This window comes from Meleagris gallopavo, chromosome 2, assembly GCF_000146605.3.
Source record: "Meleagris gallopavo isolate NT-WF06-2002-E0010 breed Aviagen turkey brand Nicholas breeding stock chromosome 2, Turkey_5.1, whole genome shotgun sequence".
In the NCBI taxonomy this organism is placed as follows: domain Eukaryota; kingdom Metazoa; phylum Chordata; class Aves; order Galliformes; family Phasianidae; genus Meleagris; species Meleagris gallopavo.
In genome coordinates this window covers 44,883,094-44,900,025 of record NC_015012.2, presented here as the reverse complement: position 1 = coordinate 44,900,025, position 16,932 = coordinate 44,883,094, and the positions used below count along the sequence as shown (strand labels likewise).

The 16,932-nt window shown below is 39.3% G+C and overlaps 1 protein-coding gene across 1 annotated transcript in view; it reads right to left on the bottom strand.

Annotated features, from left to right (window-relative positions):
• The window catches only part of LOC104909724 (utrophin-like), a 53,832-nt gene extending 37,419 nt beyond the window's left edge, over nt 1–16,413 (bottom strand). Inside the window, exon 1 of the mRNA XM_019612889.2 lies at nt 16,259–16,413. Within this exon, the coding sequence (XP_019468434.1) occupies nt 16,259–16,352 (94 nt within the window). The 5' untranslated portion in view covers nt 16,353–16,413. The remainder of the gene's footprint in view (nt 1–16,258) is intronic.
• Nucleotides 16,414–16,932: the final 519 nt, after the last annotated feature.

The window sequence follows — 16,932 nt, the reverse complement described above, 5'->3', positions numbered from 1 at the left end:
GAATCTTCTATTCCCTTGTAGTCCAGAGTCTTTTATCCCAATCCTGTTAAATCAGATTTTCCTATCCTCCTTTTTCTAATTTTAAAGGCTGCAATTTGCAATCCCCCTCCTCTTCCATTCTGTCTTCTCACAACCTTCTCTTCAGAGTCATCAATCATTTTCCCAGGCTTTTCCACCTATCTATCCCTACCAAAATCTCCTACCACCAGAGCCCTTCATCTTTCCCATTATAAACCTCTGTTGGTCAACAGCTTTTCCTAGACAGATAGAAATCAATTCCTGAGAAGTAAACTGATAGTAACGAGCTCACACGTATCATGCTCCAAATTCTTAAGTAGACTAGCCTCCTGCAGATGATTATGGGGAGCCTCATCATTGTCAGCTATTCCTTATGAGTTCTCTGTCCTCTCTCTGCAAGCTCCCATCCACTTCTTGCACACACCAGGTTCTGGCAGCACATAGTTGAGCATGCACTAGATTGTACCCCCTCCACACACAGGCCCCTCCACACCAGGCAAGAGAAAACACATCTACACATTTCAAAGAGGGGGAAACAAAAACCCTCAGAAGAGATGCTGCAGTCACTTCATCAGCTCCATGGATCTTTGCTGGACACTCTTTCCAGTATATCCCTGTCTCTTTTATACTGGGGAGTCCAAAACTGGACTTAGCACTCTAGGCATGGCCTATGGCCTCACCAGTACTGAGAAAAGGGGAACATGTCCAAGAACAACAACATGCTTATGGAATAAAAAGAAAGCAAGTTCCTCACTGACTGAGCATTGCTTCCGACAAGTACACCGCACAACTTTCTTTCATCAACCTGCTAGCATCCACCTTAAAGCTCAAGTCACTTGCTGAGAAGCTGCTCATTTACACAGTTTCACCAAACTGGTGGAGTACAGGAAAGCTTCTATATTCTTCTGTAGCTAACTTGTAACACTTGCAACACAACTATACATTTGGGACTTACACCAAACCATATTACTCTTACTAATCCTCAATGCAAGTAATGCTTGAAGACAATGCAGACAGGAAGCTCCAAATATGAGGCATTCCTTAACTCAAACTACTGCACACTGACCTCAACAACAAAACTGAACTTAGGTGTTGCAAAAAAATCAAAATAAACAATTCATACTATTTTCGTCTACTTGCTTTCAGATATTTTAAGTTTGAGCTTCATTAGCTATTCCATTATTTTGTCAAGGAACAGAATCATGCTGATGCCTGTAAATTATTTACCTCAGCCTATTAACCTTTGTAATTACTAAGAGGAAATCTGAAACACAGAAGGCTCAGAGGAAGTTCATAAAATCTATTTGCCCTAGCGGTGTTATAAACTTAAAGGAGAAGCAGATGAAAAGAATGAATTGGGTGACTGAAGAATCAAAGTCCAAAATCTGTTAGAGCAAGCCACACCAACTATTCTCTCATTTCTGCTCCTAAAATGCTACAGCAATTCACTACAGAAACAGGGACCATTAGTACACCCATTCCTATATTTGTGTGATCTACCAAAAATAAATTCAGTGTTGTTCTGTCACTGGTACTAGTAAGAAAGAAGAAGCAAAAAGCATGTCTATGTCTCGAGATAAATTATTTCATTTCATTTCTCAACCAATTCTTTTCTTACCAAAGAAAAGTCATACTGCGTCACTGGGGATTAGGAAGTCTTTCTGCAGAAAACATGATCCAGTGCAGAGTTTTGAACAGTTTGCTTGGAAAGAAATTACTATGCAGCTTCAGAAAAAAAAAAAAGAAACACCTCAGCCAAAGGTGTCTTATCCAATTTACATATTTACTGAGACATCTTAATGTGGAAAAAATAAAAGATAAAGCAGAGTGAAGCATTATGAATGGTCCTTTCTTACGGCTTCTAGCAAATCTGTGGTTTTATCAGTCCTGCAGAAGGCTGAGGCACTGCTAGTTCTGCATCCAATTAAACTCTGGCTTTCTTCTCTGGCTTAGTTATTAATTAGCCCCCAAAGTTGAACCTCTTCCTGATTAACTGCTTTGAAAGTACATGAATTGTATAACAATTGCAGGATGAATATCAGAATGCAGTAAAATAGTACTTACACAAAGAAACAAGACAGTGACCTTCAGTGTGAGCCTACATAAGATTTCTCACTTCATTTCAGAAAGCTCTTGTGGGACACACCATTCCAAATGGGGTACCCAAAAGTGGAGAAGATTCAGAAACACAAGAACAGAGCAACCTAAGCTCAAAGTTTGTCAGGCTTTGGTAGAATCTGAGCCAAGGAACGTCCAGTAGCCAGCTGTTTAAGTAAAGGATTATGTGTACTTAGTCCCAATCTCCATGCTTTTATTATTAAGTGGCCAGCTTTTAGGAAGACTGTGTTGAAACCTGTAATTATGTGGATTTTGAGCACTATCATCAGAAGGTTTTGTGAGGGCATGTAAAATTTGGAACAAATGTTTCGTCGTTACCTACCTAGAAACAGATTATATGGAAAGCAAGCTCACCTAATGAAAGCAGGCAATTACAAATCAGATTATTACCACTGCCTCCAGCAACAACTCCAATAGATCAGTTATACTCGCTTAACCCTCTTCTCGGTGCATTTTCCAGAAGGGTTTTGCACACCTTCCTGGGTGTTAAGCAGTCATATACCATGCAGGCTAGGTTCAGACCTCACCTGGAGACAGCTGCCAAGCAGATCCAACTCCAGAGCTCAGCATCCCCGGCTCTCTCTTTCACCCACTGACAAAAATTACTGCAGCAGAGCATTCCCTTCCCTCAGCAAGGCTGAAGCTTGCAGCCTCAGTACCAAAATTAATGACAATGAAGACCAGTGAAAGCAACACAAATGAAGGCACTAATATAAGTGAGCTTAAAAAGCTGCAAGATAAGTTTGTGGAATTAAGAGTCCACAGAAAGGCGGTTATAATTTATGAAGAAATGCAAACCACTGAGAAGTAAGGTATATAAGAGGAAGCACTGCTGAAGATTTAATTACGGAAGAAGTACAAGCATGTGGCATCTACCTGCGGACACTACCACAGGTACCAGGCTGAAGGGGGCTTTTGCTGCATTTAGAACAGTGCTCCTTCCAGGAACACTGTCCCTTGAGCAGCTCAAGAGACATCTAAATTCAACAGGAATAGTGAATCAGAGCACATGGTTTTAAGAGATGCAAGTAGAACAAACAGTCCCATTGCACCAATTTCAATGTTCAAACTGCCAGCAAAAGATTATTATGAGACTACTTTGGTAAGCAGTCAAGACCTTTTAAAAACAGACCTGCAATGCAATTTGCTACCTAACCTAGACCGGAACTCTACCTAGAAATTTTCCTAAAGAAGGAATTATTTCTACAAAAACCTCGTACCTTTGATGACCTCTGCAATGAAAACTAGCTTTCAATATAGGAAGAAACACTTTTTTTAACCACCAATGGGCATAAGTCAGCATCCAAGCACTGACATACACTGCTAAGTTTTGGTGGTACCACTACTTTGGTTTGATTTATGAAAAACACACACGGATGTCAGTAATAACAAATCTCTAATATAGCCAAATCTGTGTCAAGGAAAAAGAGCTTTGGCTGGCTTAATTCATTTATTTTGAGGAGAAAAATACAACTGCATGGCAGATTAACTCTTACGTTCAGGGAGAAAGGGAGGCTCTACAGCAGAGTAGAAAAAAAACACAAAATGCAACCTCTGTAGCTGACAAAAGCACTGACATAACATAAAATGGTAATTTGCTCAATTCAAAAGTTTATCTTGAAATTCAGAGCATTTCACCTAAGATATTTTAATCCATAAAAAATGTTTCTGCTTTTCCAGAGTAGTACTGGATTAAAAACAAGATCAGTACTTTAAAGAAAAAAAAAAAACCTGAGAAGAAGCCAGGATGGCATCACCATTGCTGACTCACATAATGCAAGGGAGAATTTCCTCAGTTTTCACACCACCACCCTCACTCCACTACCCTCCCCCAAAAACATTATTTGCAAGTAGCAACAAATAAAATTTCTTACTACAAATAGGACTGGGAAGAATAATACATATATAATCTTTCTCTCCAGAAAACACCCCTCCAAAAATATATGGAATAAACATTGTGAAAACAAGAGTTGTGCACCTTAGCAGAGCCAAAGGCCAGGCCTATCAGATGCGACCACGGGAGCACTCCTCAGCAACAAACAGCAGTGGTGAAGCAAAGCTAGACCACGTTTGAGCAGGTGGTGAAGCAAAGCTAGACCACATTTGAGCAGGTGGTGAAGGGTTTGGATTAATGTTTATTCATCCAGAGGCGAAGGGGAAAATAAGAGAGGGAGAGGACACAGGGAGAAAGCAGGCATACAATCTCAGAAGTATGCAAAAGGATTGGCTCTTTATCAAAGTTAGAAGAATCACTTTTACGTGGTTTCCGAATGAGGAAAAGAGAGACTTTCTATTTAACTGCTTGCCAATTAACATGTATTTACACTTGTCTGAATGAGAAAGCTACTGTAACAAATTAACTTCACAGATATAAGATTTTCAAATTTCAAAGTCTCAACAAAATGATGCACTTAACCTATGACAAACTGTGAAGCACAGTATTAAGAATGTCTGGCTACTTGGTGATTGCCAAGGATTTACGACTCTTAACAGTGTTATAAAGACTACAGCTCAGTTGGATTCTATTTTTCACCTACATAGCTCTTTTGAATTGTTCCATTTTACCATATTATCTTAAATACAATACGAATACAGTTTAAAGCTTGGAATGCCTTAACGCTAAACAGCCATTCCAAAATTTTTCTTCAGCTGTTTGTTACTTCAGAAAACAGTCCAAAAAGGAATCACAATCCAATGAATCCAGAATCCAGTGTTTGGAGCTTTTTTTTGTTTATTATTTGTTTTCATTATTTTTTGTTTGTTTTTAAAAAACATACATACATACAGTTTGTCTACAACACAATGTAACTCACACGCCACAAAGCAGATCTTCACATCTGAAGATTCTGCAATTGAGTGTCATCCACCACTTCTGATATTCCACGCTACTGCTATGCTAGGGTACTCCTGAAAGTTAAAATATTTTGTTAATCATAGCACAAAAGCAAAGCTGCTGAACAGTCATAATGACTTACAGTAGAGCACGTGAACTCATGCACACAGCTGTCTGAAACATCACAGAGCAGGCCGCAGTACACTGCTCATATTTCCCCTGCTGACAGATATGACCAACCTGGGACAGAAGCAGAATCATTTAGAAGACCCAAACACTCATGAAGCTTATCACCTGAAAGAGGCTAGGAAGGAATTCCTGCAACTATACATTCAGTCTGTGAGTTGGCAGAATACTCACGGTGACCTACGCGCTATTTGCTCAGCACAAGAAACATTATCACGGTTCATAATGTTTGCAAAATGAAATTCTCTCTTGTAGGGTAAATCAAGTGATAAGAAGCAATACAGTCTTCCCTTTGTTATACAGTTACATTATAAATGCTGCTATCATTCCCCCTCAAAATTACACAGCTCAAGTATGGGCTGGCATAATTGGCTTCAGAAGAACACTTCTGCAAACTTCTGTTTATTCAGATAAACAACTCACAAATGTTTCGGGTGACAAGTGAAAAATCGAGTGAAAGGCTGAAAAGGATCACCTGGATGTCAAAGAGAAGAGCTCCAAAGAGACTAAGAAAAGGAATACATAGCAAGAATTTTGCTCTCAAAAGAATTAGTGCAACTAAGTACTGACTTTGCAAGCTATTATGCCAGCTTGAATTTTGGTGCATTTAATTACAGTCCTCTATATGCAAGAGGCTTCTCTGTAGTCCTGCAGAGATAAGTATACAATAAAAAAATAACAACTTGCCAAAGCATAATAAGTAAAAGCTCAGAAGCTGTACTCTTGTCTATAATCAGAGTCACATTGTTCCACTTTTTCTATTCATGTCACAACGCTTCTCTATTATTCCTCAAGTCTTTATACAGCCATAGAAAGAAAAGAACAGCAACGAAGGGTGACTACAGCCCTTCTGCCCTCCAAATGCACAATGTAATTTGGGATCAGTAAGGGAGCATTAACTATCTAGGGAAGGAGGGAAAATAGGGTCTTTCCAGAACAGAATGAATTCTACTGCTAGCGGAGTGAAAGAGACCCATACAAGAAAGTACCATGTGAGAACATCCATTAGGGACGGAGAGGCATTTACAGAACTTTAAGAGTGGGTAAGGATAAAACAAGATGTTGCAACGTAGAGATGAACACATCATCTCCAGCCCAATTTCAAGTCCATCACCCAGCTCCCGGATTATGTCAGTCTCCAAACCACAGAACAGTAGAAAGGAATACAGGAAGGGTAAGACAGAAACAAATTAAAACGCACTACTTTATGGAGTTAAGAAATAAATACAGAAATATAATTTCATAGCATGAGGAAAGAGTGGATGAAATGAGAGCTTGAGAAACTGAAGATGTTTATTGAAGAGATTCAACGAGGTATTTCAATGCAACTGAACAAGAGGAAAAATAGAGATGACAGGAAAAAATGCCATACCCAGCCGTTAGCAGCATCACTATTGAGGAAAAGTTTTTAAAAAAACATCACTTACACCAAGGAGCTTTTCCACTCAAGGATATTTCTTTGTTAACATAACTTTGGAACTTTGTTTCAACTCTCCCTCCATCATATACTTGATTTTTGTTTCTCACAAAGGTAAAGGCTAGCACAAAAATACCACAGGTGAATTAATATAGAGATGGAGAAAAAATAAAATTTCCAAGATTTATTAAGAGAGTATTCTTTCATTTTCAATAATAAAGCAAGTCCATCAGATGATCTAACTGCTTTGAAAGTTTTCATTAGTACTGCTAAAACAATAAATATTTTCCCATAAAACCTGTTGCTTTCTAGGCTGAACCATTTTAAAAGAATTTCTACCAGCTCCAGCCACAACTCTGATGTGCTCCCATGGACTACACTATGAAAAAGATGGTGAATCCAGATTTATTCATACTGTAACATCCAATTTGTAATTGAATTGGGATACGCGGCTGAGGCAGGACTGCATGCTAAATACAGATCTGCTGAGGAAAATTTAGTAAATTTCTCTAGACTCAGATAATTTGTGCATACAGATGAATATGCTTGCCTTTTGTTTTATTTTTAATAGCTACAGTTAATTTTTTTAGGCTAGCCAAATGTTTCCTATCTTACAGATAAAGAGCGCTTTAACACTGTCAAAACAATAGCTAATTATTTGCCAGTGAAGACTCTGCTGTGTATAATGTTCAAGAACATTTGCTGGGACAACACTATCATATGAATACAAAAGTCCTGTCACTGTGACCTGACTCACCCCACATCGCCCTGGAAAGGGCCAGCTTCAGAGCTCATAATTTTGCACACTGCAATAGGGATCAGAGAGAGAACAGGGAGAAGGAAATAAGACATGCCACGAGACATCAGCAAGAGGGCTGAAAAGCATCTGCTTGTCCTGTATATCCTTGGATGTAAACCAGTCCTACTGCTGCAGGCTATTTCATTTGAGGCCATTAAAAATAATAATACAGTGATTAAACACAGCACAGAGTCACATTTCACCTGCTTAGCAGCTGATTACTACTGTTTCAAAGACTGCCAAATATCTAACACAAGTCTGCTTGCCTCTAAATAGGTCCAGTTTTTGTTATTTTTTAGAATCATACACCATAAAGGAAATTAGATGAAAACATTAAGTATCAGCTAAACCTTATTCCCACCAGTATTAATATATTCGTTGAATCACATTTTGAATTATTTTCCAATCTATTTAAGTTTATTTGAGAATAAGAGCCAAATTTTTACCATCTGGAAATTTTTGGATAACAGGTTTTAAGCTTATGCTCTTGCTAAGGGTTGGCTGCACACACCTGCCAAGAAAAGCTAGCTTTTCTCATAAATAAAAACCAACTCTATTTAAAACCATAATTTAAATACACAGGCTTTTTCATTCCCACTGATCTTCAAATTCCCATAATATATTAAAAGACAAACTCCTAAAACCTTTACTATCAAGATACACCAAGTAAGCACAGTCTGCTTATAAATTCACTGTTTCTATCAATCAAAAGTTGTCTTTAAACAGGAAGTAAGCCAGTCCAAAGTGGACACAACAAGCTTTACAACGCACACAACCTCCCATACACACTACAGCAAAATGAAGAGCCTACAAAAGCAGCAACACAAAATACCATTTCTGTTTTGTGCTGCACAGGAGCTATACCTGAAGTAGTAAAGAACATCTCTGCTCTACTTCACCTGGAAGCACCTGACTCAGCCACTGCTTAAAGACACTGCACTGGAACCCATGCTCTCTTCATTTCTGTTCATACATTATTCAGCTCCTATTCAAGATGTCTGCTCCACTTGCAAGCTTGGAAGTGGTCTTTGCATTTATTTAATATTTACACTGTAATTTGCAAACATTTGGATCTCCTTTGGAGAGAAACACTGGGTTTCACCTGTGCACCACAGCTGAAATTTCTTGGAAAGTATACATGAAAGAATATCACTTGTCACTGAAGAGGCAGAAAGATGCATCCTCCAGGACAGCTTTCATCTACCTAGCAGGTGCACAGCTATCATTATCTGGTATGTCAACAGGCTGAATGCCCAGAAAGGATTTTTTTTTTTCTCCTGTACTTATTATGAGGAAAACCTGCAGTGGGCCCACATCACAGTAGAACTGGCTGTCAGGGGTTAAATCCATGGAACATTTACATCATTCACACCTACAAGCCAAGCCATAATCACTTGAGAGAAGGGATAGGTTGACCTGGAGTGCAAGTGCCCAGGGGCTGGCAGGGGACTGCTGGGCTCCTCTGCTAGAATTAGCCAGGCTGAACTGCACTGGACATTGCTGGACCCAGCAAGCAACCTGGTGGTGCACCTAGGAAACACACTTAAGAGAGGACAGTAGATTGAAAGGCAAAGAAAAGTGTGGGAAATGAGAGAGAAACATCCCTGTGGACACCAAGGTCAGTGCAGAAGGAGGGCAGGAGGTGCTCTAGACACCAAGTGGAAGCTTCCCTGCAGCTCATGCAGAAGTCTGGTGGAAGATGCTGTCCCCCTGAGCAAAAAGACTCCACAGGGAACACAGTGACTATGCCCTGAAGGACTGCATCCCACGGAATAAATGCCTGATGGAATAGGAAATTGTGAGGAATAGGAATAAGTGGCAGAGAGGAGCTGCTGTGGACTGATCACATCCCCATTCCTCATTACCCTTTGAACACTGCAGGGTAGAGTAGTAAGGAGGGAAGGAGTGCAGCCTAGTTGGAGAAAGGAGTGAGGTATAGAGAGGTATTTCAAGTTTTGTTTCTCACTATCCAACTCTAATTTATTTCATTGCTAATGAAAATACTTTTCCTCAAGTCAAGTCTGCTTTGCTTACAATGGTAAGTAGTAAGCAAACTCCTCGCCCATATTTCAACTTTTCTATCCTTTTTCTTCCCTCTGTCCTGCTGAGGACTGGGGAATGAGTGTGCAGCTGGGAGAGCACCTGACAGCCAGCCAGGTCAACCCCACACAGGGGATGAACAACAAAGCTATTCTGCATTTAAAAAAAGACATTATCAACTGCCATAAAGCATCCTTTCTGTCTTTCATACAGAAATACGTTTTTCCATAGCTCAAGGAAGAATGTCAGATAAGACAGCATAACAGTTTACCTGGCCATAAAATAATTCCAGCTCAACTCTTGGGAATACCACTCCTCAAGCTATTTTTATTGCTAAGAAATTTAAGAAAAATATCCCCGAGAGACAAGATGAATGTTCTACACACAAAAGAAGTGCACTATAGTATTGCACGCTATCATTCATATAAATCATTTGATGCTAACAATGAATTAAAACATCACTGTTTTCTGATATTCATCTGTTGCCAAAGTGAAATATCACAGGACTACAAATTGTGGTTGACCTACAGTTTTTGGGTTTCTCTTTCAATTGCAAAAACAGCAAAAGAGACTTGGTTAAGAGCTTGACTAAGTTACTCAAAAATTAATAAATTTCCAATAGAAAGTTGGCACTGTACATTGGGAAAATAAATAACAATTCCCAAGAGTATACCACTTGATTATACCAAAAACAGCAATGAAACCACATCACACACCTAAAATCATAGGAGAGTTACTACAAATGGTTCAATTCTGCATTAGTATTACCTGCAACTCTCGCTGCTAACATTAACTTTCGCACAATCAGCTCTGTCTACAGGGGGGGGAAATTAACAAAGAAACAAAAATACTTCACTCCTATTTAACTGTCAAACAAAGTACACTGCCAGCAAGTCATCATTCAACTTTAAGTTCATCAATAACATTTTCTCTCACTTTTATTAAACCATCAAATGAGCTTGGTCATTGTGGGTGATTCAAGGTTGCTAAATAGATTGAAGCATGTGCCTACAGGAAAGTTATCTGTGAAAGTCCCAATGCCTACTGGGAAGTTCCTTTTTTTCCCCCCTGAAGCCATTTATTCTTTGTAGATTAGATAAGAAACACTGACATGAGATTTTAAGAACATAGATACAGGAATGATGGTGAGACATCAACTGACAGTATTTTCCACTTTTCTTTTGCAAAGTGCTAAGAAGTTGAGAGTATAATTTTGAATCTCAATTTGTCATAAGCAAAATGAATTTTAAAACACATTCATTGAAAGGAAAACTACTAAAGAATTCATAGCAAGTTATAAACAATTCAAGACCTCCATGACAGAAAATCAGAATAACTAAAATGAATGTTAGTTAGCTACACAGATTTGTTTTCAAATATTCAATTCCAGGTTTTCATTTCAGCTACTAGAAAGACCATAATCTCATTTATTTGCTCTCTGAGTTAGAAATGGAGAAGCAGCAACTAATGTTTTACAAAGCAGTATATCTGACAGATTTGACAAAAATTTGCATAGACACTGCTGCTATCAGTGGTAATATAATTTCATCAGTTCTTTATTTAGGGGGACTTGTTCTCCTTCCAGAAAGTACAGACTTTGTTATCGCTTTGCTACCTTTAAAACTGCAGTGAAAAAAAATATTTTCCTTTATATATGAAGAGACTTAGGTCATACAGGTCAAGTAAATATTAGTTTTACTACAGCTTGGAGCAGAAATTGATTTCAGTAGTCTGCACTGTGTGTTCTGTGAATTGCTTTAAAAGTATTCTGTGTTGCAGCATACTAAACCAGCTAAGGACCAGTTTAAAACAATCTGAAGCTTAAAGTGATTGAGTGATACCTTTCCTGCACAAGAACAGCACATCTGAAAGAAAATAAAATAAGTGATAATACAGGCTTTGCTCCACAAAGCCATGAAACATGGCATGACACTCTCCATCCAAGGAAGGTAGCCTTGAAGCATGGGTGTGAGGATGGACATGCAGCTCAGACTCGATTCTCCAAAGTGCCAGGCTCAAACCAGCCACAAGCACAAGTGGGGACACGCAGGGACAGGACCTGTCAGATCATCCCACACATGTTGTCTCCTTATGAAGTTATCCTTAACTAAAAACTCGGTATTCTCCCCTTTTAGATAGTTTACTAGCACAATGGAAAGCATGTGATCTTCTACTAAGATGATCAGTCATAGTTACAGTATCTGCCCAGCCCACTTTGCATTCCAGGCATAAAACATAACATTGCATCTACATGCTGTAAATTAGCACATCTCAGGCCCTAATTTCAAGTTGATCACACCCAGAACAGCTAAGCAAGCCTGAATAATATTTTATAGCAATGAAAAAAGAAAAGTTTCTTAGGCTCATTATGAAATCCACAATTAGAAAAAGACAGCTAAAACCCTCCTGCTGTAATCCATAGAGATGATAGTGAATGTCAAACACTACATGAAGTCATCAGTGAGCTCCATACCAGGCTTGGTCTGAGTAGACAGGAAAGCTGCGGGCTGTTGTTCCACACTGCAGAGGCTCAGCCACCACCCCTCTGCTTCTGAATTTCAGAAGAGAGCCTTTTAACTGTACTTTTTGCTGCTCTTCTGAACGCAGATCACAATTCCTCTTCACCTTGTAAAACAAGTGCACATTTCTCTGCTGGAAGGGTCGGTGAGGGAACTGCTCGGGCTCGCATTCTCAGCCGCCCGCTTGCTGACAATCACAATGCACTCCACCCAGACGCCGCACAAATTAGGTCACATAGCAGAGCATATTCTTGCCAATTCCTGCCTATTCATAAGGGACCACAACAGGAAGCATACGGAGCCCTCCAGTTAAGGGTCAGAACATTTCAGTGAAAACATAAAAGTGAACCAACATCAGATTATTCACATTTTCTCCATACGGCAAGAGTGAGTCATGGGCACTGCCGCAGCCGACAATGCAAAGGGGCACAGACTTCATCCAACTGCAAAAACTTCCCCTATGGCCTGGAGAAGTGACTGGGTTACAGGAAAACAGAAAATGTTATCCACTTTTTCAGCATACATATGCATACAGTAATCCAATGTACATGGGAAGAAGAGAGCTAAAAAAAAATTCCTTAAAAACAGTTCATGTGGAGACAAATATAACTAGGTAATACAAAAATGATCTGATCTTGTGTGCTTCATCTAAAACTACACTGTATTTCAAAACGCATTTGGCATCGTCTGTTGCCAAGAAGGAAATATACAGTTTCCATGTGTTCAAGAACTAGAGTTGTTTTAAATGAAACAAATTTGATCCTTCAGCATAACTCTGCTAAGCAAACTGATCAACCCAGGGCTTCACAACTGCTCACGGTAACATGAGCAATACAGTAAATATTATTTTTACTATTGTAGCAGCTTATGGCCTCATGATAAAACAATTTCAAGCTGCCATCAGTGCAAGTATCTTGTGAGAACACAGATAAATTCCTTCCCACCTGACAGGAAGTTATTAATTCATAATCTAGCATTCCTAGGATTTCCAAAGGGAGGCTGTGGGAGCAAGAAGGAATACCCAACTGTTAACAGAAGATAAATGCACAATTAAAAACAAAAACAAACAAAAAAACCCCACCACCAAGCACTGTTGAACTATGGTTAAACTCCTATGAAAAGATAACAGAGTGGGGAGTACTGAACAACTGAACGCTCACATAAAGCATAAACTGATCTCTTTTACTTCTGTTCACATCTTTATGAACAAGGAGTAACAAAGGTTATCCAACTATTGCAGAGTGCTACATGAGTTGGCATTTTATGGAAGCTGAGCCATAGGGCGATCCGTTCAGAAGGCTTCCAATAACCAGCAACTTTTTTCTACCTCCTTAATGTGGGTTAAGGAATCCCCCCTTCAAGTGGCAGGGTGACATTTACCTAGATAATGAGGCAATTAAGGTAGGAAAAAATAGTAACTTAATAGTAACTTAAAAAGAAAAATGATAGAAAACACTGCTAGGTATGTATAAATAAATATGAACACAGCATAGCCCAACAGCTTTCCTGGAACAATTTCAGAACTTTTCCTGAAAGAACATAAATCCTTTTCCATGGTATGGAACAGCAAAGAACAGTAGAGCCGTGCTCATGCCCCCTTCAGGTGAAGATCCAGCTCTGGCAGAGCTGCTGCACTCACAGCACTGACCTGAGAGCTTTCCAGTTTTTAGGAGATCGAACCTCCGTACACAAATAAGGACATCCCTCTACATGAGCTAAAATAGTATTTAGTATGTTTCCAACTGAAACATAACATGCTCATTTTAAAGATCGGACGCTACAGTTTTCACTACAGGGTTCCCTGCATTGTTTTCCAAAGCATTTAACACTACTTAAGAGGCCACATTAGAAGTACTTCTGGTTTTGACAAATTCCAAAATGAAGCAAGTCACTCCCATTCAAAGGACAAGAGCCGACAGCCTTATGACAATCTCAGTTTGGATAAGCAATGCTTACATAAACAAGGGGACAGGAGAACATTAGGCAGTTGTTAATACTGTCCATGCAACCAAGAAATGACGAGCAGGTTCGAGTCAGGTTTGGAGCAGAGGAAGAAAGCCTCCCCCTTTTTTTCTATGGTGTTCAGCTTCATAGGACGGAAAATTTTTATCCAGTGAGACTTCACCTGAACTAACTCATCTACACGCATACGTTTTTCCAGATAAGAACTCCCATCTCTCTGCTCCCAGCCCCCACCACATCTCACATAGCTGTGTTTCTTGCCATTCAGGAAATCCATAGCATTTGAACAAACAAACCAACAAGACCAGAGCTGCACCTCTGCCAACGCTGCAAAATTTACAAGCTAATAAATAAGTCCTAAACCTTCTGGCCAAAGAGCTGCCTGCACACAAGGTGTGCATAAACTTCTCTAAACGTCTCCCTATTTACATTCTGTATTTATGTGAATGCTTACGAGTGTGAAGAAGAAATAAATACACCACTAACAACTTTTTTTTTACCCTTCCCCCCCACACACATATTTCTAGTACTGAATTACTAAAAATTCACTCTTCCCTTGTTTGGAGAAAGATCGCTTCTTGACCCTGCACAGAGACTTCACCTTTCACTTTCAGTTTTTTCTTCTCTAGTCTTTTCTTCCATGCCTCTCTCCTTCTACCTTTTCTTTTCTCTGCTTACTTCTCAATTATCTAAAGTCACAAGTCTGTCAAAGCCTCATAACATGTAGTGGAAAAGAGTGAACAGACAATAGTGAATTTGAAAACATCAGTCTCTCAGAAAGCAAGTCTACAGCCCTCCACTTTATGAAAAGTTTACAACATTGCTGTACAGGAAGTTTCTTAGAAAAAGACCTGATGTTTGATGACAAAACAATTCCAGTTGCAATATACCAGCCAGGACATATATGCTTTTAAAAACAGTGGGCTCTCAGCTCATAGAGAACTATGCTGGCCTTAAAAAACGGTCACTAAGCATTTTGTGCTCAAGCATATAGAGCATACCGACAAATGAGGAGCTGGTCTTAACACTGAAAGTTTCACACACCAGCCTAGCCCCAGTTAGGACAGGAACCATCCAAGAAATCCAACATGCACAAAAACATCACTTTATTTTATCTGCATACAAAAGAAATCAACTGAAGTTGAACCTCTTTAGCAGGATGAATACACAGATTTTGAAGAACACCAGATAACTGCAATGTAACAAGTTCTCCAGAGTCACTGTGAAAAGCCACCTTACTCACTTCACACAGTTTTCTCAACATTTTCAAGAGTTCTAACAGTTCAGACTGGGCCATAAAGGAAAAGTTTCTGATCTCAGCTCAACTGGCATAAATCCAAACACGCTTCATTGTTATAAAAGCTAGCTCACGTAAGACCAGAGACTCAGCCTATCATTTTATTTATTTCAAATTAGCCATTTTGTCACTATGTCTCAAGATGTTTTTCTTTTCTAGCTGTAAAAAAAAACAAAACAAAAACAAAACACCATACTAGACTCCAGCTTTTGTACAACTACATATATCACACCAGAATTCAAGTTAAATGAAACTGACCAAAGTGGATTGGTCAGTTCTACATCAGCATAGTCCTAATATCAATTCAGAAAATAACCAGCCCTCATCTGACAACTACTGTCTCTAAAATGCATACTCTCAAGTATTAAGAATCCCCAAATTCACTTCTACCATGCCAGCCTAGTTAGAATAATGCAATAGTTAACCCACAAAATTTCAGTAGGGATGGGTGGGACAGGATGGCCGAAAGAAAAGGAAAGGGAAACACTCCCAAATTCCTCTCCTCTTTGGCATCATGGCCCAAAAAATATTCCTTCTATGTTGCAGGAAATATTGCTCCCTTGAAATACTATCAAAATTAAACGAAGAAAGGCTCAGGGTTGAAGGAACTGTTGTAAGTACGTAGCATCAAAAGTCCCAGAATACACATTAAGCAGAACTATACAGAATAAAAGCATAATCAATACTGAAATCACCATAACAATGCATAGTTTAAGAAAAGTGCAGGCAAGTCTTTCAAGTAGGGAGCTGAATTGGCTGAAGAAATTGCATTTCATACATGAAAGGAAAAGCTGTGACAAGCATTAAGGAGCAGGTCCTGCAGCAGTAGCTGTTGAACAGCCATGGTTCTCAGTGCTTGCAGCAGAGCAGCATCCAAAACTAATAGAGACTATTAAAAGTCTTTCCCTTGAACTGCTTCCTGCCATACCTTCAACTACCTGCTCCCGCTATATCCAGCGAACCTCAACAAAGTCAGTAAAAGCAGCTTGTACAGAAGATAAGAACAGATCCATGTGGCTGGTGCTTTTACCCAGTACAGCCTTGAAAATACATTTAAGCACGCTCTTACCTAGCGGAGGATAACAGCTCTGCATGGCAGTGTCCCGTGGCACAGCAACCTTGTACTTTTTCCACGCAGTTTTTTTGGCTGTTTGAACACTCATGATGAAGCTCGCTCTTTGAATAACAGGAAAGTGAAGATGGAGAGGAAGCGCACACTAATACCCACAACAAGAACAGCATGCCGGGATCTGAGGGGGAGGGAAGCATTGGTTTTCCTCAGAGGGTTTGACACGTTCAGTTACACAGCGACTGACAAATCAAACAGGAAACAAACCTTTAAAAAGAAAAAAAACTGTGCACAAACGAGTAAGTTTCGACCAAATTAAAGTTTCTCCTATTTAAAAACAAACAAACCTACTGCTTTGCTGCTCCTTATGAAAATAGAAGAACACTCAAACTTTCAAGCACTGGCAAGTTACAGCCTACATTCAGAAAACAGGAAAGAAGATGGCAACTTTTTCTGTTCAAATCAAACTGACTGGTCAAATAGCATATTTATTTGAAGAATCCTGAAAGTTTTAGCATTTGCTTTGCAAAAAACTTGCAATATTCCCTTAGCACTTTTTCCACATGCTTGATAGAACGTGGAACCACAACCAACCTGCAAGGTGAGTAGTCATCATTCAACTGTACTTCAAAATGGCGCGAGAAAATTTTGTCACAAGACTTCAGCATAAAAAT